Here is a 23,380-nt window from a genome sequence, read left to right on the forward strand (position 1 = left end):
GAAATTGGGATTGGTTTGTAGTGAAGTAGGGAACACTGCCTTCCTGATGAAGGTGAACTGTTCCTATCTTGAAATATGAATACTTCTCTTGCATGTAACTACTTAACATAGATTTGGTTTGACCATGGAGCTAATGAGCATTCCAGTCAGGTTGATAAAGAGGACTCTGCCTGCTTCCTACAGCATAGCTCAGCTTGTCTTGGGTGATGAGACTTTTAGTTACAAGCAAGTCGAATGTGAAACACGACTGTTTCAGAACATTTGCTCTGAACATAACTCCTTCCATTTTCTCCAGTGATGGAGGGGTCCAGTTTGGAACTTTCATAAATATCTTAATATAAAGAGCAGCACATTTTAGATATTTGTGAATTTATTATCAATCATTATATTTACTCAAAATAAATAAGGGAGGTGCATTTTAAGAGACATTCTCATTCACACATACACACACACACATTCAAAAAGCAAGGGACCAACAGTAGAGGCAATAATGAATTTTAATACAGTGTATATAATAAACCCAACATTTTGTTCCGTAGAAATCTGGAGATTCAGTAAAATATGAAGAACATTGTTTTTTCTTTCAAATTTCGAATTTTATTTTATTTATCTTTTTATACAGCAGGTTCTTATTAGTCATCAGTTTTATACACATCAGTGTGTACATGTCAATCCCAATCGCCCAATTCAGCACACCACCATCCCCACCCCACCGCGGCTTTCCCCCCTTGGTGTCCATACGTTTGTTCTCTGCATCTGTGTCTGAAGAACATTTTAATGTATTTTTCATCACTTAAGATAATTTAAATGACCATAGATAAATAGATTTATTTGTTAGTAGTGAGGTTTTCTAAAAGCATGAAAATGCTATACCAAGAATTTAAATTTAAATAAAATATTTTGGCTGTACTGTAGGATGTACATTATTATTTTCCACAGACTTACTTTCTAAGTTTGTAGGGCTTTCAGGTCATTGTCCGTTCCTGGGTACAGATCTTTGGCTGTCCTCAGTTAATTATAATTTTAATCTGGTTTGATAAGTTTATAATATAAATTATATGGGAGGGAAAAGAGCATGGAATTTTATTTTATTTTTTTATAAATTTATTTATTTTTACTTATTTATTTTTGTGTGTTGGGTCTTTGTTGCTGCGCCCGGGCTTACTCTAGTTGCGGTGAGCGGGGGCTACTCTTCGTTGCGGTGCGCAGGCTTCTCATTGTGGTGGCTTCTCTTGTTGCAGAGCACGGGCTCTAGGTGCGCAGGCTCAGTAGTTGTGGCTCGCAGGCTCTAGAGCGCAGGCTCAGTAGTTGTGGCGTACGGGCTTAGTTGCTCCGCGACATGTGGGATCTTCCTGGACCAGGGCTCGAACCCGTGTCACCTGCATTGGCAGGCAGATTCTTAACCACTGCACCACCAGGGAAGTCCCTTAATTTTTTTAAGAAGTAAAGAATTACTTTTTCATAATAAATAATTATGTTTTCATGATGTGAATCCAAAGCTTATTTCTCTTTATGTACAGTGTATGAATGAGAATTAATTTAAGAACAAAAAGCTTCTTGGACAGCAATACAAACTTCCCTGTTAACTAATTTTTCTTTTTTTTTTTCTTTTTTGCGGTATGCGGGCCTCTCACTGTTGTGGCCTCTCCCGTTGCGGAGCACAGGCTCCGGACGCGCGGGCTCAGCGGCCATGGCTCACGGGCCCAGCCGCTCTGCGGCATGTGGAATCTTCTCGGACCAGGGTATGAACCCGCGTCCCCTGCATCAGCAGGCAGACCCTCAACCACTGCGCCACCAGGGAAGCCCTGTTAACTAATTTTAATGAGAGTAAATAATCATTTTTTCAAGTGTTTCCTTACCCCCCTTTAAAGTTACTGTGGTATACCACAATTAAAACTTCTTGTGAAAGAACTTAAAGAGAAGGGTCTGGATTATTTTTTAAAATATTCTTTTGATTTTTTTTTTCTGAAATCTAGTTGCTGTGTGAATATATTGTGAAGGCCTCTCATAGCCTTAAGCAGCTGTAATAAACAGTCATTACTTAGAATTGAGAACTAACTCCGTTGTAACATAATCCTTTCCTCTGAGGGTAGTATAGCATTACTAAAAAAGGCACACAAAACTCTTATTACTCTGAATGACATATATTTTGTCCTGTTTTCTCCCTCCCTCCCTCCCCTCTACCCTTCTTTCCTTCCTTCTCTCACTCCCTTCTTTCCCTCCTTCCTTTCCACTTTTGTTTCTTCCCTCCATCCTGTCTTTTTTTTCATCCTGCTTTTCTTTTTCTCTTTTGTACTTTAGGAAATTCATTCGAGGAAATCTGCTCTTTCTTTGGATGACAGTGACATCGAAGCTCGCCTTAATAGTTGGAATCTTGGGGTAAAAAAGTATTTGTTTCATGTATGTATGTTGATGTGGCAGAATCATGTTGTATTTGGAAAACATCTTCACTAATTTAATTCTAAACAATGACTATTACTGGCTGTTAGACATTTAGTACTGTGTGAGCACTGGGAAGGACTTGGGGAACAGGAAAGAGAAATAACATTCCAAAGAAGCGTGAATGGTCCCTGCCCTCGACAAGCTGACTTTCTTGTTGGTGAAATAAGAGATATACACATGAAACAGTTAAATAAACTTTAAGATAGTGTATGGTCAAACTATATAACCAAAGTGAGTTATCTAGAAAGTAGAATCCTGAGGCGGAGGAGAGAGGAGGAGGACTTGGAGAAGCAAGGTCAGCTGGGTTAGAAACATTCTCCCGGCGGCCTCAGGATGAGCCGCCATCGTGGACGGCGGTTTTCATGTTCAGAGGCCAGCTGTGAACGTTTCTGGGTGGGTAGGGAGGAGGGGGCAGGATCTAGAGGCAGAAAGAGGCGTGAAGAAAGGTGTGGCCGTGACCGGGACTCAGTTATGGTTAGAGGGCAGTGCCATTAGGTTGGGCTGCATTGGAGCTTTGAATACTAAACTGAGAAGTTTAGCTTTTAAATTTTAGGCAGTAGTGAGATTAATTTTTTTTCCCCTCCACATTCCACTTTACATATATGCTGTTTAAATGCTTTCAGGAAGTGAAAAGGTATTTGATCAATTTTTTTAATCCCACTTTATTATTAAAATAATTTGTAACTTGAAAAATTTGAAAAACACATAAAGTCAGATGAATAAAATTTGTATTAACATTTTGTTAAATATATCTTTCCCTCATTTTTTTCTGTGTGTATTTATAAAATTAAGATTTAAACAAAATTGGGGTCATATTATAATTACTATTTTATTATGTGCTGTTTTAAGTTTGGTATAAGTTAATAATAGTTCTATTAGCATGAATATTAATGGTAGCACTAATTTTTCTTTTGAGTAGATAGTTCATAACCTATTTAAACATTCTGACATTTTTGGGCATGTAGGTTGCTCCCAGTTTATTGCTAATATAAGTAATACTGCAATAAAATTCCATAAAAGAGTCCTTTTATACCTACTTGGTTGCTTTCTTAGGTTATGTTAGGTCTTGGTACATTGCCCTCCAGAAGATGTATACCAATTTGTTCTCCAACCAGAAGTATATAGGACTGTCTATTTCTTACTTCTTCACTGACATCAGGTGTTGTTAGTTTTTTAAAAAAACCTAAAACCCTTCCTACTAACAATGTTCTTTTTTAAAAATAAATTTATTTATTTATTTTTGGCTGTGTTGGGTCTTTGTTGCTGCGCGCGGGCTTTCTCTAGTTGCGGCGAGCGGGTCTACTCTTCATTGCGGTGCGCAGGCTTCTCATTGCAGTGGCTTCTCTTGTTGGGAGCACAGGCTCTAGGCGCACGGGCTTCAGTAGTTGTGGCACACGGGCTCAGTAGTTGTGGTTCACGGGCTTCAGTAGTTGTGGCAGGTGGGCTCAGTAGTTGTGGCTCGTGGGCTCTAGAGCACAGGCTCAGTTGTTGTGGCACACAGGCTTACTTGCTCCGCAGCATGTGGGATCTTCCCAGACCAGGGCCCAAACCCGTGTCCCCTGCATTGGCAGGTGGATTCTTAACCCCTGCACCACCAGGGAAATCCCATATAAATACCAATCTTTAATGAAGGCAGTGCTTTAGGACATGTGACTAGGTGGTATTAAGAAGGTCACAGTGGGTGTGCATAGACACGGAGAAAGGGAGCCAACCCTCCTTTAGGTGTCTGCGGTGGACTCCACGGTGGTGTAATGTCTGTGAAGACGGAAAGGATAGGAAAGAGACACATTTCAAAGAGAATAAAGAATGCTTAGTGGCTGATTGGTGGGCTGAGTAGGAGGGTGCCTGAAGGTTTGGTTGCAGGAAAATGGGAAGGTTGTGTCTCTGTCAGTTAATTGATTGTCTGATGGGGGAAGCATTTCAGGGATTTCAACGTGTTATTTTAGACTGGTAGGGTTAAGAGAGGCGGTAAGATTAATTGGGGAGTTCAAGGTTTTCAGCTCCATGAGTGAGTCTCCAGGGCTGGCGTCTTGTTTTGCAGCCGCACTGCTGTAGGTGGTGGCTGTATCCAGGGCCTGGGACAGATCTAGTCTTCAGAGACTTCAGAGTGAGGGGGCTGGCAGCGCAGTGGCCACAGTTAGAGGGGAGGGGACCCGGAAGGATTTAAAGCAGTGTGAATCTCCATGGCATTTGGGGAGTATGCTAATGAAAGAGAAGAAAGAATTGATAGTGAGAGGGCAATAAGAAGACCGTTTTCACATTTGAAGGGGTAGGGGAGCTGCCACTGGAGGGGAGTGCTGAGTTACTGGTGTGGGAGAGGAGCACAGGAAATCCCTCAGAAGGACCCATTCTGTTTGCCAGAAAGCAGTATCAACGTGAAAAATAAAATTCTGGGCTGTCCTTTTAAAATTGCCTTTGCCCTTAGCCATTTGAGACTTCTGCTGTACACTTCTTAGCACATAGTACATAGAGTACTTTTCACAATTATTTAACTGTTCAGAGGATTAAAATTTTCATTCATATAAAAAATTAAGATAAAACATCTAAAATATTTTGAGGTAATGCCCTAAAACTAGGACTGCCTGGGGTTTTGTTTCACATTTTTATTGTTCAAAGAATGCACTAACAGTGTAAAGTATGAAAGTCTTGCGTTTTTATATATTTATAATGCATCTGCATTAATCAGGTTGAACTGTATCTCTTGATCACAGTAGAATAATTTAAATACCCAGTGTATTCAAAAGCTTCGATTTTGCTTTGATTTTAGTTTTGTATGGGAATGTGCGATGCACTTTTGTTTCTTTCTTCCTCTGAATGATCAGTTTATAGCTAGTGAATTTTGTGCTCTGTACTAAGGGCACATGTTTTATGTTGCTGGCATGCCTGTCAGCACCTACTTTCTGATTCATTAGATGTTCTAGATTTTTAATTTTCTAGTTATTGTTGAAAAAATATATTTCTCCCCCAATTATATTCTTTCTTTTCTTAGGAGTGTGTTAATACTTTCCCTAGGAATGCATAATTCAAGTAGGAATTTACTTGGTAAAGCTAGCAATTAAATAATACAATTCCTCCTGTATTATTTTTTAAATTACTCTTTAACCTTTTTAACCTTTAGCTTTTGGGAAGCTTTCTTGCTTTGTTAACGTATATTTCATGCATGACTGTCTTTATGTAAAATTTTTTTCTTTTTTCATGAGCACGGCTGTGGGACCCGGAAGGGGACGGCTCTCCCAGGCCTTCCATCGGGTCACCAGCCCCCCACCCGTTCCCACCCGGGACCTAGGTGCTGACTGAGAGCCTCGCTCCCATCAGGAGCGAACAAACAGTGGGGACGCTTTCGGTGACGCCCTTAGGTCAGGTCTCTTCAGAATTTGTGCAGGAGATCTCCCAGGACAGGCAGTGGAGAAAATGGGACCCGACGGAGGATGGAGTGGGGGAGGTCAGCGGGAGTGAGGCCCCCCGATCCCGCGGGGAGCTCCCGAGGGTGGACAGCACCCCTACCCTAGTCCGGCGGCCCCACTGAGGGCAGAGCCCATGGGGGAGAACTTCCTGTCCAGGGCTGGGGGGCACCTGCAAGCCCTCGGCAGCTGGAGACGCCCCCGGGCACCCCCTGTAAGGAGTGAGGGACCCCTGGCTGTCTTCCCTGTGGTCGCCCTGCCGGGGCCTGTCCAGAACTGTGCTCAGTCACCGGGCATAGCTGTCCCCCCGGCTGAGTGGACGCGTGGGCGAGTCCAGGTGAGAGGAGCGCCCACGCTGCCGAGCCTCGGAGTCCTGGGCTAAATAAAGTGCGCTAGTTGGAAGCCAAGGAGCTCAAAGCTAATGGATACGGTAGATGCTGCCGAACAGTTTTGTAAAGTGACTGCCGGTCTGCACCGTCATCGGGATGCACTGTCATCGGGATGCGGCGTGGGCCGGTTCCTGCCCCTCTACTTTCTCTTCCGTACTTGGTGGTGTCAGTCAGTTTTTCTTTTAATTATAAAACTTAGCCGTTCTTGACAGTGGTTAGTGACATTGGGAAGTGTGCTTTTAATATGTATTTTCCTGAGGACTCATAGAGTTAGATGCCGTTCAGTATGTTGACTGACAGTTTGGGTAGCCTCTCAGAGTTAAGTGCTTACTGAAGACTTTTCCAGTTTTCCTGTTGGGTTGTCTGCCTTTTTCTTCTGAATATGTAAGAGCTTTGTATCTGTTCTGGATGACTACTTTTGGAATATAGTATTGTAAATATTTCCTTCCACTTTGTTGCTTTCCTTCATTCTCTTACTGGTGTCTTTGATGAACAGAAATTTTAAATTTTAATGCTGTTCATCTTCACATTTTCATCTCATGAAAAAATGCTTCTTCTGTCCTGTTTAAGGTCTTTGACTGTCTTGAGTTCCTGACGACGTTCTGTGTTTTCTTCTAACAAGTCTATTGCTTCACTCTTTCTATTTAGATTCACATGCCATCTGGGGCCGATTGTAGTACATGTTGTAAGATAGGAAGTTAAGATTTGTTTTCGTCCCTTATAAGTATCCAGGTGACACTCGCATTTATTGCAAAGACTATTCTTTTCCTGCTGCGCTGCAGTGTTACTCGTCTCATAAATCAGGTGACAGTACATGTGTGTTTCCATTCTGTTCCTTTGGCTTATTTGCTTTTCCTCGTGGCAGTGATTGATGTCTATATCTGTATTTCATTTGTGCTCATTAAATGTTTGTTGAAACGTGAGTAAACCAACAAATGAACCTTCATTTGTAGTATTTTTTTCTGTGGAAAACATTTTTCAAGTTCTAAAATATTGACTTAAAAACATTATTTTGGAGCATAATTGATTTGACATTGATGACTGAATTTATTTTATGCTATAGAAAGAGTTTTGGCAGTTCTTCTGACGGATGCTGTGACTTAAAAACGCTTATTCTAGTTGTGCTGCTAGTAATATATTGCCCGAGAATGTCCTTTCCTCTAAGACAGCTAAAATATCAGATAAAGTGTCTTTCTATATTTCTGGAACCTTGGAGCATCTCTATTTGATCAACATTAGTTAGTCTATAAGGAGGTCAGTTTGACCAAGTCCTGAATAATCTCTTCAAGAAACAAACTGACAGAACTCTTTGTAACCGAAAAATGAGGCTAAAAAACTTAACAAAATAAAATGTTAAAAGCCAGTTTTCAGTAGAGAGCTTTCAGATATCTGTATTTATGTCTAGTTTAAATTATTATTTATTTTATTATTATGACTCTGTTTTTCAAACAAGAAATGTTTTGTCACGTGATTCATTCATGCTATTGGAACTAAATTATTTTTGGCTTTGCTTTCTGTATAATATTTTGTTAGACTTTAATATTTCACATAAGTTCTTTTTATCTTCCATTTTGGACGTTTCTTACTGTGGTACTCTTTCTTGAGGTGTTATGAGAGAACAAGAAGCCTTCTAAAAGAGCATGAAGACAGTAAACGTTAAGACTGCAGATTCCTGCAAGTCCATGATACTTGTGGGTTACAAAGTGGGAACATTTAACTTCAAAGCACGTCGGCTGCTGTTATAAAATCAGAAAACAGACTGCTTATTTCCCTCAGATAGACTAAAGAACATGCTCTGCTATGAATAGTTCTCATTACATTTTAGAAGTGGGCATGAGACAAACACAATGTGTTGTAAATGAATAACAACAGCAGGAGATTTATACTTGTTTACAGTGTTCATTCTTGCTTTTAAATATTATAATAGATTTTTTTTTTGGTCAACTTGAGAGAGGAAATTTATGATAACAGGATGACTCCTTAATTTCTGTATTTAACGGCTTTTAAAGATGAAGAGGATGAAATAGGAGTTACTTTTGCATACTTGAGATGCTACATTGTAATTAGCTAAACCAATATTTTGTACCCTGCTTACAAATGTAGAGCCGGGTAAAAATAAGCCACGGGTGGTTTTCTTGGCTTTTGGTTTTAAATTTTAAGCTTAATTAGAGCTTGGGCATCTTTGGGAATTCTCTGTTTCCCTCTTCCTTTATTTTCCCCCTTATATTTAATTCTGCTTTATGAATTAGGGTTTTATATGCATGTGTCTTTGAAGGACTTACTTTCTATGCTGGTTTTCTCCATTCCAAAAATAGAGAATGGTTACTTAGTTTTCATATATATACCTTCAGACAATAAATATTTATTGAGTGTACTTTGCTACCTGCTGGAAATTTGCTGCCTCTGTTTTTCAAAAAGTTGTGTATATGTATAGTACAGTGTTATTTACTAAAGACTGTGCATCTTTCTCTGGTATGATATTTAAGTAGATTTTACTGTTATCTTTACTTAATAAATGTTTCCCAAAGTAAATGCACTAATTCATACACCCAACAGTAGTGCTCCACGTCTGGAACACTTTTATTGTCAAATTTTTAACGTATGCCAATCTAGTGGCTGTACAACGCCATCTCTTTGTGTATTACTTTACAGTTCTCATATTTCTCAACAGATTGAGCATATTTTCATGTTTATGTTATTCAGATTTCCTCATCAGTGAAATGTGTCTCAAGTTTTTCCCATTTTTTTTTTTCAAATGGGCTGTTGTTCTTTCTTTTATTTTAAAAGAACTTCTTTACACATTGTGTAGACTGATTATTTGTGCAAATATCTCCATCCAGTTTACGGCTTGCCTTTTCAATTTATTTATAATATTTTTTTTAGAGAGAAGTTCTTACTTAAAGTGGTCAAATTTATTATTTCTTTTTTGTTTATGCTTTTTTAATGTGTTGTTTAAAGAAATTTTCTCTACTCCAAGGCCATGAAGTCATTCTTCTCAGTTGTCTTCTGAAAGTTTTTATAGTTCTGCTTTTAATTATAAGTATTTAATGCTTTGGGAATTTATTATACAGGGTGTGAGGAAGGGATCTACTCTTATTTTCTTCCTCTTATTGAACACATCCTTATTTTCTCAATAATTTGCAGTGCTATATCTTTCATGAATCATATTCTTATATATATTTGAGTTTCTGGTACTTTCCAGTTAGTTCCTTTGAGTTATTTTCATTACTATAGTTTTATTATGTCTTGTAAGGCAACCTACCTTGTTTTTTTTCCTTCAGGCATGTCTTGGCTATCCTTGTCCCTTTATTTATTTATATACATTTTATAATGAGCTTATTAAATTTTCCAAAAACCCTATTGAGATTTTGGTTTGGATAAATTTAGTCACTAGATCTAGTTAAGGGGAATTGACATTTTTATGATATTGAGGCTATCCAAAAACATGGTTTCACACTCTTTTTATTTCAGTCTTAATGTCTTTCAGAAAAAGCTAAATTATTTTCTCCATAAAGGGTTTATGAATGTTTTCTTAGATTTACTTTTAGGAGTTATATATTGTTTTATGATTATAAATTATGTCTTTGTAAAATCGTCTTTTTTCCTAGATGATTTTTGCTAATTTATAGAAATGCAGCTGACTTTTACATATTGGCATCCGGCAGCTTTGCCAAGCTCTTATTTGGTCAGCCTCTACTTAACATCTTTCTGTTTTTTGTCTTTATCTGTTGTGTTCTTTATGAACTTCCTGAAATTATTTAAAAGTTGTACTTGAATATATATTGTTCTAGTGGTTGTGGAATGTAAATATCATCAAATATTGACCTGCAGGAGAGTGGCCTACCTTAAGTGGGCTGTCCAAAAAGCCTGATGAATCAGAGCACTGCAGACAGGGGAGGCAAAAGGGGGGCTGTATGACAGTTTTCTTCTGTTTCATGGATTTTTAAAAAAGTGATTCCTTCTGCTGACAGGTTTTGATTTTGATGTTCTATTTTTTTATAGTAAGCTTTTATGGACATCGGATTCTTTTTTCTGTTCATGATTATTTCTGTTAGGTTTTTCTGAACAAGCAATAGCCAGCGAGCGTATGAGAGTGGTGGCTTGGGTAGCGTACTTTATTTATTTCTTAGTTCAGGGAGGCTCCCTTCTCCTGCTCCACTGAACTGCAATACCTTTAGTAGACGGTGCCTTCTGTGGCTGTCATTTTGGCCTGTCTTCAGATTCCTTGATTTCTTGTTTCCGTAGGGCCCTTTTCCGTAGCCCCTTTTTCTTTTTTCCTCACGGACAGCCTTCCTTCCAGGGCCCTCTCTACTGCAGAAGTGCTCGCTTCCTAAGACCGCCTTCTCTGGCCCACACCCTGTGACCCTCTTTGACTCCTCTGTCTCCAGCACTCTCATCTCTCAGGCTTTTTGTCTGACCCACTTAAGCCACTTTCCTTCTACAGGTGAATATTGGATGACATTTATGTCCCACCACTAGTAGGACCCTCAGGACTTGCTTTTTTTCCATGTTATCACTCAGGTTTGGCTTAGGATCTAATTCTGCTGATTTGTGATCTTTCTTTGGCCACTTATATGTTATTTGAATTTTTTGTAATCTCTTTCTCCTTGTTGTGATGTAGGCATGGGTGATGGGTATTAATAAAAATAAATGCTCTCTTTGTTCGTCTGTATGGATTTTTGGAGGATGGGGAGAGAAATTTAAATTCAGGCAGTTGCCATTACTTTATGGGAACCAGCCTGTAGGTGAAAGAAATTATTTTGTAAATTTCTTCTAATCTAGGTGCAGAAATATAGTTATTCTTCAGATCCTATCTGTCGCTATAGAGGCTTAAAATTTTTTTTTGAATTTTATTGAAGTATAGTTGATTTACAATGTTGTGTTAATTTCTGCTATACAGCAAAGTGACTCAGTTATACATATATATATTCTTTTTCATATTCTTTTCCATTGTGGTTTATTAAAGGATACTGAATATAGTTCCCTGTGCTATACAGTAGGACCCTGTTGTTTATCTATCCTATATTAAATTTTTTTTTTTTTTTTTTTTTTAACGGTACGTGAGCCTCTCACTGTTGTGGCCTCTCCTGTCGCGGAGCACAGGCTCCGGACGCGCAGGCTCAGTGGCCATGGCTCATGGGCGTAGCCACTCCGTGGCACGTTGGATCTTCCCGGACCGGGGCACGAACCCATGTCGCCTGCATCGGCAGGTGGACTCTCAAGCACTGCGCCACCAGAGAAGCCCTATTAAAATATTTTTTGATTAAGTTCTATTTTTAATTTCATTGCCGCTATATTCTTTGATTAATTGATTCTTTACCCCGAACTTTATTGTCAAATTGGGTATGGAGTGTTCATCTTCCATGATTATTAATAATAATACACCATTTGAGAAGCTTTTTGAAAACACAGTGGGATTTTGGAGGAGTGGAACCCAGTAATATATGTTTGAAAAAGTTTGTCAGTTGATGCTAATGGTTTACTTCAGGGTAAGAACCACTATCCTAGGTTGAAGTCATAATTAGTGTTACATTCATATTCTTGTACATTTTGAGGTTATCCATGTAGCAAATTGTGAGTTTATGATGTTAAGAGATTGGAATTCCATGATAATGATTTTTAATTATCACTTCATTTGTGGATCAAATAGTTGAGATAATAATCAGTGTTTCTAATTGATCATATAGTACATTAATTCAATAAATATTTCATTGAAAGCCTGCTACATGCTAAGTATTATGCTAGGTTCCAGGAATACACAATTGAGAAGTCATCATCCTTGCACTCACTGAGCTTAAAGACAGATATGGAGACATACTGATTAAACACGTAAATATAACAGAAGAGCCATGAGAGACACACAGCGTACTTCAGGAGATGATAAGAGGGTGGGATCAGGTGCAGTTTGCCCCTTCCTTCCTTCTTTTCTTTCTTCTTTCCTTCTTTCTTCTCTTCCTTCCTTCCTCCCTCCCTTCCTTTATTCCTTCTTACTGAATATTTGTGAGACACCCACTACCTACTGTGTCCTGTGGTGGATGTTGGGATAGGTGTGTTACAAGACAGGCATAATCTGTTTTCAGAGTCCACAATTTTTGCAGAAGATAGATGTTAGCTCACAAAAAGAAGATGAACCTCCAGGGTACTGCTGCAGTAGTAGGAAGTTAACTAAATTTCCTGGTGGAGACATTCCTGAACTGAGAGTCTGGAATAAGTTAACCACATGAGAATGATTTCACAGGTTGCAAAGGCTCAGATATGGGAGAGAGTGTAGTGCTTTCAAGGTAAAGCAAGTTGTTCGGTGTCCTTGGAACATAGGGTATATTGGGGGATAGAAAGGTAGTTATAGGAGGAATCCCAAAGGAATTTTGTATTCCGGTTCTTATTATGAAGGTAAAGTTAAGGATTCATACATCAAATCTTCCTGGGAGTGTAGCGATTAAATTGGGACTCGAAGGATGATAGGAGGGTACTTATAGGGGTTAGAAGGGTAGACAGAGGTAGAGAGGCACAGGAAGACCTACCGTATTCTGGTGATGTAGGTCATTCAGCGTCCTGGGGGATGAAATGTGAGGTGAGGAGAAGTGGGGATGAGGCTGGGTGGTTAGGCTGTGAGAGGGTCATGCAGGTGCATTTATGGCACAAAGGAGTTTATGCTTTATATTTTATTTGTTCATGGGGCACTAAAAATATATTATGCAATACCCATTCTAAGAAACATACTAAATATTAAGACATATGGGAAACATTTTCATTATAGTTTAATTAAAACTCAAATATTAATGTCTTTATTTTATTTAAAAATTTTCAGATAGAAAATCCTCGGTACCTGAGACAGAAGCCTATCCCCGTTACTTTGGTAGGTGAGAAATGCATTGAACTTTTCCTACGGTTAGATATTTTAAAAGAAAATAATCCTCAAGATATTTAGAGAAAATAATGCAAGTCCACATTATGAAGCATAATAGTCCTATTAATCCTATCGCTTGGAAGTGAATAAATCACTATTTTTCTCCAATATTGGTATTATTTGGGCATGAACTTCAGCCAGTTTAGAGTTTACTTTTTGATAAACCAGGCCTGAGAAAGTATTGAATGACTCTTTCTCATTCAGCAGATGACTCCCAAATTCAGCCTGAGAAAATCCAGCAGTCTCCAGGAGGATCAGTTACTGTCTCGAATGCATGGGAAGGAGGTAGGATCGAGATATTTCTGATGTATCTGGTTTATTAAACAATTTTTGTATTTTGTGTAATGTGAATTTTCTGGTTAGAATAAGGTTGCACGGTAGGAAGAGGTTGTCATTGGTACGGATATAAAATACTGATGCAGGTAAGGCAGGGTTGTCTTCAGCTTTGTGTTGCCCGCCTTCCACTTTGTGTGTCCTGGCCCCAGGCCTGCTGGACAGATTGTGCTGAGGGGCTCTCTCCTGACTATCAGTTCCTGATTATCAGGGCCTGGGGGGGATGGCAGCTTTTAGAAGCAGTATCTTTGACCTCGGTGAATCCCTTCATTCTCTCTTTATCTCAGCTTCCTCATAATGTATCTTTCTAATTTCACTATTTTTACTGTTTCTACTATTTTAAATTGATCTGCTAAATTCAGCTATGCCAGAGCTGCTATAGGACACAATGTACTATCTTTCTTTGATCATTTGAAAATAGAATTATTAAAGAGGCAGTGGTGTTTATTGGTTAAGAGTAAAGGCTGTGGAGTCAAGAATATGTGGATGTAAATCCTCCTTACCAGCTATGTGAAAATGGGCAGATACTTATCCTCCCTCAGTCTCAGTTTCTTCATCTTACTTGGGAGGTGTCTGCTTTACAGGATTAGTAGGAAGATTTTGTGGTCTTTGGGTAACTGTGTACTCCACATGTATAATAGTAGTCATTAATTTGCTTTATTATTTTCTTTTAAAAACTTTTATTCTGGAAAATTTTAAAATCATCATTATTATTATTTTTTTGCTTATGACACCAATGAAACACTGGTCATCTATGTGGTACGATGAAAGACAATTAGATTAGGAACCTGAAAAATTATGTTCTTTTTTTTTTTTTTTTTTTTTTTGCGGTACGCGGGCCTTTCACTGTTGTGGCCTCTCCCGATGCGGAGCACAGGCTCCGGGCGCGCAGGCTCAGTGGCCATGGCTCACGGGCCCAGCCGCTCCGCGGTATGTGGGATCTTCCCAGACCGGGGCACGAACCCATGTCCTCTGCATCGGCAGGCGGACTCTCAACCACTGTGCCACCAGGGAAGCCCCTGAAGAATTATGTTCTTAATCTGCCTTAACCATTTTCTAGTTATATGACCCAGGGAAGTCAAGAATATTGGTTTAATTTTTGTTTAAACAGGGTTGTTACGAAGTCAAATGAGAACAGTGAATATGTATGTAACTTGTAAATGGTAATGCACTATTTAAATGGGCAAATTGTGAAAAATACTATTGGACTTAGATTAATGGTTCTAATTAATTTATTTCAATAATTTTATCTTTCATTTTAATGGGAGGCTTCTAAGAATTTCTGAAATTTAATTTCAATTTGGGTATTTTTAACATGATAGAATTTTCTTACCATCCTATTTATAAAATATCACAGAAGACAATGATATTTTTCTTAGATATTCCAAACAATATCATGAGCGTGTAAGTTTATTTTTGTTGATAACAGAGGAGGAAGCGCTCTTTTTTCTTTTAAATTTCTTTTTTTAAAAAACTATTCATGTATTTTAATTAATTGGGATTGGAGTATAGTTGCCTTACAGTGTTGTGTTACTTCCTGCTGTCCAGCAAAGTGAATCGGCTACATGTATACATACATCCCTTCTTGTTTAGATTTCCTTCCCATTCAGGTCACCACAGAGCACTGAGTAGAGTTCCCTGTGCTATAGGGTAGGTTCTCATCAGTTATCTAGTTTATATGTAGTAGAGTATATGTGTCAATCCCAATCTCCCAATTCATTCCACCCCCCCTTTTAAATTTCAATCTGGTGGAGTGACTGCTGCTGATCTCAGTAATATTCCGTCGTTTTATAGCTCCTATTTAAGGCATGCAGGGTTTTGTTTCTTAGTGCACTGCTAGTGTTTGAAGAACCTGTTGAAATAAAAAGAAATTACACTCTAAAAAGTGTTTTTGAGGGTAATACTTATATTCAGATGCACCTTCTTTGGAACTCTTGTTTCGAAATTGTTTCCTTTTTTTTTTTTGTGGTACGCGGGCCTCTCACTTCTGTGGCCTCTCCTGTTGCGGAGCACAGTCTCTGGACGCTCAGGCCCAGCGGCCATGGCTCACGGGCCCAGCCGCTCCACGGCATGTGGGATCTTCCCGGACCGGGGCACGAACCTGCGTCCCCTGCATCGACAGGCGGACTCTCAACCACTGCGCCACCAGGGAAGCCCTGAAATTCTTTCCTTTTAAGAAAATTGTCATTAATTGTTTTTACACGTCATTCTAAGCCATTGCCAACTATTTTTCCTTTTCCTTTTACTGTTGAGACTGCTTACCATAGAATAAATAATTGAAAGGACCTGGTGTCTTTTTGAATTTTTTTTTTGGTGTTTCGTGAAATAATGTCCTTATTCTTTATGATGACATCTTGGGTCAGGGGTAAACATACCAAGGCTCCCCACATACGTGTTGAAAGAGAAAACATTTAAAGCTGTTGTGTATTGCATTTGAGATTCATAATTTTAAATGTGTGTGGCTTTATTTTTTTCCCCACCCTTATGTTTTTGTTTTTCTTTTTGGCATACTGTAAAAATATTTGTGGCATCATTGAGAAGTTTGCATGTAAACATCAACTTACACCATATCTTAAAATATATCCAGTGTATATTTTGGCTAAAATAACTCTTTGTGTAGCTACATAGTCATTTCTGACTTTTTTTTTAAACTCCTTTATTAGAGTATAATTGCTTTATAATGGTGAGTTCGTTTCTGCTTTGTAACAAAGTGAATCAGCTATACGTATACATATATCCCCATATCTTCTCCCTCTTGCGTCTCCCTTCCACCCTCCCTATCCCACCCCTCTAGGTGGTCACAAAGCACCGAGCTGATCTTCCTGTGCTATGCGGTTGCTTCCCACTAGCTATCTGTTTACAGTTGGTAGTGTATATATGTCCATGTCACTCTCTCACTTCATCCCAGCTTACCCTTCCCACTCCCTGTGTCCTCAAGTCTGACTATTTTTGATGAAATTTTTTGATCATATTTTTTTCTCCATCCTAAAATATTTAAAAGTATATGCTGAGTTGCCCCAGTGTGAGAATTGTCTTAGTTTCATCTTTCTTTTAAAGTAGTATTTGTGATTATAAAATAATTTGTGGATTTTTATTAAAGAAAACTTGGAAAATATAGACGTATGTAAAGAAAGAAAGAAAATCATCTGTGAAATAAAAACACTGGTAAAATGTCATTGGGTTGTCTTTTAGTCTTTTCTTCCTGTAAACATGTTATTTTTCTTTAGAAAATTGAGATGATATCATATACATTGTTTTGTATCACTCAAGTATTTTATGCTACTGAATATTGTTCCCAAGCATTTATTTTCAATGGCTGTATTATAGTTCATATTATACAATTATCCCCAGTTAATTTAAATTATCCCTATTGTTGGGTATTGAGGTTGAGTTTTCACTAATATAAATAATTCTGGGAAGAATGTCCTTAGATGTCTGTCTTTATAAGCATTCTAAATATTTCTGTGGGGTAATGAATTATGTCTTACATGGTCAATTGAAATAATGGATTTTTGTAAGTTTAGTGTCATAAACAATTTAACCTCTAAAATAAAAATTAATGCTTGGAAGTGTCATGAACATTGTATGTGATTATAAGGTACAAGTAAAGGATGTATTATATGCAAAAATGAGAATGAATATAAAAAAAGCAAAGATAATTAGGAGCCATTTGAAGGTAGAGGAAGGTAGCAGTTTAGATTGCCTTTGTAAATATAAGATGACTAATTATATTTCCTCAGCACCTGATCTTTTCAAGGTAATCATTGCAGAAAATTTAACATGTATTCTCTTTAAGAGTTTCCAGGAATATCTCATTTTTAAAATACAAATAAGATCCTAGCACATACTCTATATACTGTTTCATTTTGCTTTTTAAATGCTAACATATATTCTGATGATTTTTTATATCAGTAGTATGGCATCATCTTTTTACATAGTTGCATTGTATTTTATTTTACTGATGGACCGTATTTTATTAATATAGATTCCTGTTGAGGGATAGAGGTTTGTAGAGTATTTTGCTACAACAAATAGTGTTTCAAGAATATCCCTGTGTATATTTTTATGTATTGCATATTTCTTCTTATACAGTAAATTCTGTGAAATTGAATTGCCCAGTAACAGGGTTGCAGGTTTAAAGTTTTGATTGACATTGACAGATTGCCCTTAAAATGAGGTTATGTCTGCCTCAGGCTGCAGGCTTGGGTGAGAGTAGGGAGTGACCGCCAGTGGGTGTGAGAGTTCCTTTTTGGAGTGATGAAAATGTCCTAAGTTAGACTGTGGTGATGTTGCATAATTCTCTGATGTATTAAAAGACATTGAATTGTATATTTTAAGTGGGTGAATGTTATAGTATGTGAATTATGTATATCTTAATAAACTATTAAAAAAGGTTAGGTCTATTTGTACTTGCACCAATAGTGTATGAGAATGTCTATTTTCCCATTTCATCAACACTGAATTATAAACATTTTTGATTATCTGTGAGATGAAAAATAGCATCTTGTTGCTTTGATATTTCCATTGCTTTTATGTAAGTGAGAATGAACATATTTTTGTCTGTTTATTGTCTTTTTTTTGCGGACCTCTCACTGTCATGGCCTCTCGCGTTGCGGAGCACAGGCTCCGGACGCACAGGCTCAGCGGCCATGGCTCACGGGCCCAGCCGCTCCGTGGCATGTGGGATCTTCCCAGACTGGGGGACTGGGGCACGAACCCGCGTCCCCTGCATTGGCAGGCGGACTCTCAACCACTGAACCACCGGGGAAGCCCTGTTTATTGTCTTTTTAATTTCACTTTTGTGAGCTGTCTTTTCTTATACCTTTCCATATTTTTGTTAAAATTGTTTGTCTTCATTGTGATTCCTAAGAACAATTTATATGTTAAGGAATTCAGGTCTTTGTCATATATCTTACAAGTATTTTTCTCTGTATGTCTTTTGATGTATTTCTATTTTTTTACTGTATAGAAGTTTTCTTTTCAGTAGTTGGATCTATCAGTCTTTTCTCTATGGCTTCTGGTTTTTGTAGAATAGACTTTCTTATTCCAAGATTATGAAAAAAATTCGTATTTTTGTCTCTTTTAAAATCTTATTTTTGTATTTAAATCTCAGATCCATTTCACAGGGTTTTACTATGAGTAGTGATGATAACCTAGGTTAATCAATTCTTAATGTTATAAAATCAAAATTTAGGAAGTTGAAATGCTTAAGTTTAAGAATGCAGTAAGTGTGGAGAGAATTGAGTGACATGAAATTATATACAGACTACAGAGTTTGTCTGTGTTTAATAAATGATGCAATTCTTTTGATGCTTTAGAGAGTCCTAAAATATTTAATTAGCCTTTGGAAATCAAACTTTATAAAACACAACTTCCATTTTAAGTTTATAACTGTGTGGAAAATACCTTAGATGTTAAATGAGTAATATTTGCAATATTATTTTATTAGAGTTGAAGAACTGTAGTAGTTTTCTTTTGATTGGTAAAAACACAGCTATAAAATATTTTAAGATCAGAAGTTTTTTTCAATTTATTTGGCATTGTGGGAAGGTTTGGTGACCGTGATCCTTTATTTTAACCTTAGTCTGTCATTCACAAACATACTTGGACTTGTTTGCCTTTGTAACTGCTAACACATTTCCTGTGATATCCACATCACAGAACTGTGTGACCTTGAGCACCATCAAGCAGTGGGGTTCTTTTTTTTTAGTATTCTTAAAAAAGATTTCTGACATAGATTAAGACATTTGGAAAACTGTTGTCACTGAAAATGAAAGAAGAGACAACACAAGGGGAGATCAATTTTCAGAGCAACCGTCAGTTTTCAGAGAACAGACAGTAGAAACTGCTCTTTTTGTGAAATAAAATAGAGTATTTCCTTTGAACTTCACCTCCACCCATATTGAATGTTCCCACCCATTGCCTAAAAAGGGATATTGCTTCTTTCTTACACAGAATGCCAATTAGGCATTTTTTCCTTTTGCAGATCTGCTAGTTAAATGTAGAATTTACATAAATCCAAGATGATGTAATCTACAGTCATTGACATAATGAGAGAATTTATATTTTAAAACATTTCTTATGAATATAGCATTCAGATACACGGAGTCTTACAAACTATAATAAATAATTATACAAAGGAGAACCATTGGAAAGTGCATGCAGGCAAGGATGAGATCATTGCCAAGACGTCAGCAGCCTGCTGTCTGACTCTTCCCCATCTTACCTCGTCCATCTCCCCCAGCAGTAACTGCTATCCTGACTTCTCTGGTAATCTCCCTCCTTTGTTTTTAAGCTTGACTTTACCACCAATGCCTGCATTCTTAAAAATGAAAATATTTCTGTTTTAGTGGATTTTGACCTTCATTTAAATAAACCTAAACTTCACATATTTTTTTGCTCAGTAGTATATGGGTGACGTTCATCCTTGCTACGCCATTTAGCTATGGTTGGCTTCATTTGCGTTACTTTCTATTCAATGAATCTTCCACAGTTTCTTGCCATTTTGTCGATGAATCTATTCTAATTTTTGACTTTTGCAAACAATAACCCTATGAACAATCTTGTACATGTTTCCTGACACACATGTGCAGGAGTTTCTCTAGGGCAGTGGTTCTCAGCGTGTGGGCTGAGAACCCTGTGGTCCCCAATACTCTTTCATGAGGTCTGTGAGGTCAAAATTATTTTTGTAATAATTTAAAAATGTTATTTATTTTTTTACTGTATTGACACTAGCACTGATGTTGCAAACACAGCGCTGGGTAAAACTGTATCCTAACCCACATCAAGGCAGTGGCACCAAATTGTACTGGTAGGCATATTCTTCACTGTCACATGCTCACAGGGAAAAAATTACCAATCTTATTTAAGAATATCCTCGATGAAGCAAGTAGAAAATTATTAATTTTATTAAATCTCGTACCTCAAACATGCATGCAAACAAATTCTGGATATCTGAGTGACGAAATGGAGCCATGTATAAAGAACTTATGGTTCATATCCAGGTGCATATCCACGTGCCAGAGGCAAAACGCTTGTGTGCTTTTTGTCACTTATGAATTGCAGTAGCTGCTGTTCTCGGGGAGTATCATATTTATTTGAAAGAATGACCGAGGGACAAAATATGGTTCTTTGGACTTGGATAGTGTCAGACATTTTCTCAAAAATGAACAAATTGAGCCTGTCACTTTAAGCAAAACAACTGACCATATTTGCTGCTGGTGATAAAATTTGACCTTTTAATACAAATTAGAATTTTGGCAACCTTGTATCAGTCACTGTGAGCTCAAGAACTTTCCAATACTAAGACCTTTCCAGTGAGATCGGTGGTGACATGAAACAGTGTGAAGTTTTTATATTAGGTAATGAAATTTTCAATATTTGGAAATCTCTATAACTCATTGAACTGATGTTTTCCAAATGAGTAATGGATGATGTTATAAAATCACGCATAGGCAAAAGAGCCATTCCAAGTTCAAGACAGACCAATAGAACTACTGTGACGGTGTGAAAAGCGTCATATTCTACAGTGCAAGTAACTTTAAAAACCTAGCGCTTACGAGTGTTGGTTTACTTAAAAAGAATATCTACAGTTATTCAGAAAGGGTACTAAAATACTCCACTTTACAACTACGTATTTCTGTAAGGAAACATTTAAGGAAGAACTATTTTCCAGTATTACACGGCTCTTTGAGATTGTGGAGGAGGAGGGAATACTTCTCAACTGCTTTTATTAGGCAGTCCCGACATGGTTAAAACCAAAAAGAACATTCCAAGAAAAAAATCAAATCCCCGTAAAAATAAAAAAGTAGTAACAAAGTTCATTGTCAATACACTGAGAACAGACTTTTATTTAGTAAATGATCCTGGTACAACTTTTCATTTACTTGGAAGAAAATAAAATTGGGTCCTCTCCTCTAAAAACAAAAGTAAACAAAAACAAATTCTGGATGTACCTTTAACCTATAGAGGCCCAGACAGAAAAAGCTTCAAAACAGCAAAAATCTTGACATCAGAGGATCTTTCTAACCCAAATACCTTTCCAAACCCAGAACGTATGAAAGAAATGATAGAAATATTTGACTCAAGTGAAATAAAGACTTTGTAAGGTAAAAAAATACAACAAAAGATCAATAGAAAAATAATCGATTTGGGGAAAATATTTGAGACAGACTGTGTCTTAATGTGTACAGCATACCAGGTTTTACTGATTGACAGACAGAAGCGTGGATTAAAATTGTGAAAGGGCATTTCATAGAAGACCAGATTCATAAGGCCCCAGAACATGTGAAAAGGGGCTGACACACAGTAGTTTTCAGGGAAGTGCAACTTAGAGTAGTAGTGAGATATCTGCTCTTGGTGGAAATGTGAATTTGCCTATAACAGAGGGCAAAACCTATTAAGATACAGCCACCATTGAATCGTTGGCATGTCTTTTGAGAATCCACCCTGTAGAAATCAAAGTTCAAGTGTGTTGGACTCATATGTGAGAATGTTTTGCAGTGTTGTTTGAAGTGGAAAAAGACTGAAAATAGAGTGAATATGCATTAAGGAGGATATGGTTGAACAAATTTTGTTTTCTCCTCATTGAGGAATAGTTGGTAGCTATTTAAAAGAATGAAAAAAACTGTAGCAGGTGTTTTTAGAGTGATTTCCATGAGATATGGTTCAGAGAGAAAAGCAAGGTGTAGAAAACATGCGTTTTTTTTTTTGTTTTTTTGTGTTTTTTTTGCGGTACGCGGGTCTCTCACTGTTGTGGCCTCTCCCGTTGTGGAGCACAGGCTCTGGACGTGCAGGCCAGCCACTCCACGGCATGTGGGATCGTCCCAGACCGGGACACGAACCCGTGTCCCCTTCATCGGCAGGCGGACTCTCCGCTTTCTCTTGGCTGCTGCCCCTAGAGAACTGGGGTTTGTTCCCCCACGTAGCCGACTGGCTGAGAGCGAGAATCTGAACGATTCTTCTCTAGCTAGTGGATTCCTGAGGCAGGCGCCAGGCGTCTGTTCCTCGCCGCGTCAACCAAGCTTGAGGCAGAGCGGGTGGAGGTGGTGGTGTCGGCTGTGGCCGCACGGTCACGTGGTGTTCAGGGCTGGACCTCGGAAGCTGAGGCCTGACGCGTTCCCTCGGGGAGGTGCTGTGGAAAGACACAGCAGTGAGTTGTGTCTCCGGCATCTGCCCAGCTCTGTCATGTTGCTGTTTGAGTTCGATTCCTCTGCAGTAGACCCCCAGTGCTTCTGTTGAGGATCTTCAGGTGGATGTGGATCACCCAGCGTCCTTTCTGCTAAAATGAGGAAGGATTATTGCGTGACTTAGAAGCCAGAGGATGGAAATGTTCAGAATTGCGTCCTTTTGCGTAGTAACCGGACAGCTCCCTCCCTGTCTGCCGCTCAGAACGTTCATTATTTTTTCTTTCAGTTTTATTGAGATATAATTGGCACACCACACTGTGTGAGCGTAAGGCACACAGCATAATGATGCGCCTTTCACACACATTATGAAACGATGACCACAGCAAGCGCAGTGAACATCCGTCATCTCACAGAGACACATTAAAGAGACAGAAACACTGCTTTCCTCCTGTGGGCGTGCTCAGGGTTCAGTCTGCCAACAACCTGCAGTTGGCGCACAGCAGGGTCCATTCTGTGTGCCGTGCTGCTCACTGCGTCCCTGACAGCTGTTCGTCTTGTAACTGGCGGTTTGCACCGTTTGACCACCCACCTTCCTCCAGCCCTCCTCCCCCCACCCCACCTCTGGTCACCACAAATCTGATCTCTTTTTCTATGAGTTTGTTTGTTTTTGAAGTATAATTGACCCACAGCACTACGTGGGTTCCTGGTACACAGCATAGCGATTTGATACTTACATACATTTCAAAGTCATCACCATGATAAGTCTAGTGACCACCTGTC

General features: G+C 38.4%; 1 protein-coding gene across 2 annotated transcripts in view; it reads left to right on the forward strand.

The window, feature by feature from the left end:
- The window catches only part of CEP112 (centrosomal protein 112), a 418,975-nt gene that overhangs the window by 40,842 nt on the left and 354,753 nt on the right, over positions 1 to 23,380 (forward strand). The window contains exons 6-8 of one of the 2 annotated variants that reach the window (XM_082679947.1): positions 2,302 to 2,379; positions 13,041 to 13,088; positions 13,344 to 13,424. In XM_082679947.1, the coding sequence (XP_082536073.1) occupies positions 2,302 to 2,379; positions 13,041 to 13,088; positions 13,344 to 13,424 (207 nt within the window). The remainder of the gene's footprint in view (positions 1 to 2,301; positions 2,380 to 13,040; positions 13,089 to 13,343; positions 13,425 to 23,380) is intronic. The other variant, XM_082679948.1, reaches the window with a different exon arrangement.

Source organism: Grampus griseus, assembly GCF_964374135.1.
Source record: "Grampus griseus genome assembly, chromosome: 20".
Lineage (NCBI taxonomy): Eukaryota > Metazoa > Chordata > Mammalia > Artiodactyla > Delphinidae > Grampus > Grampus griseus.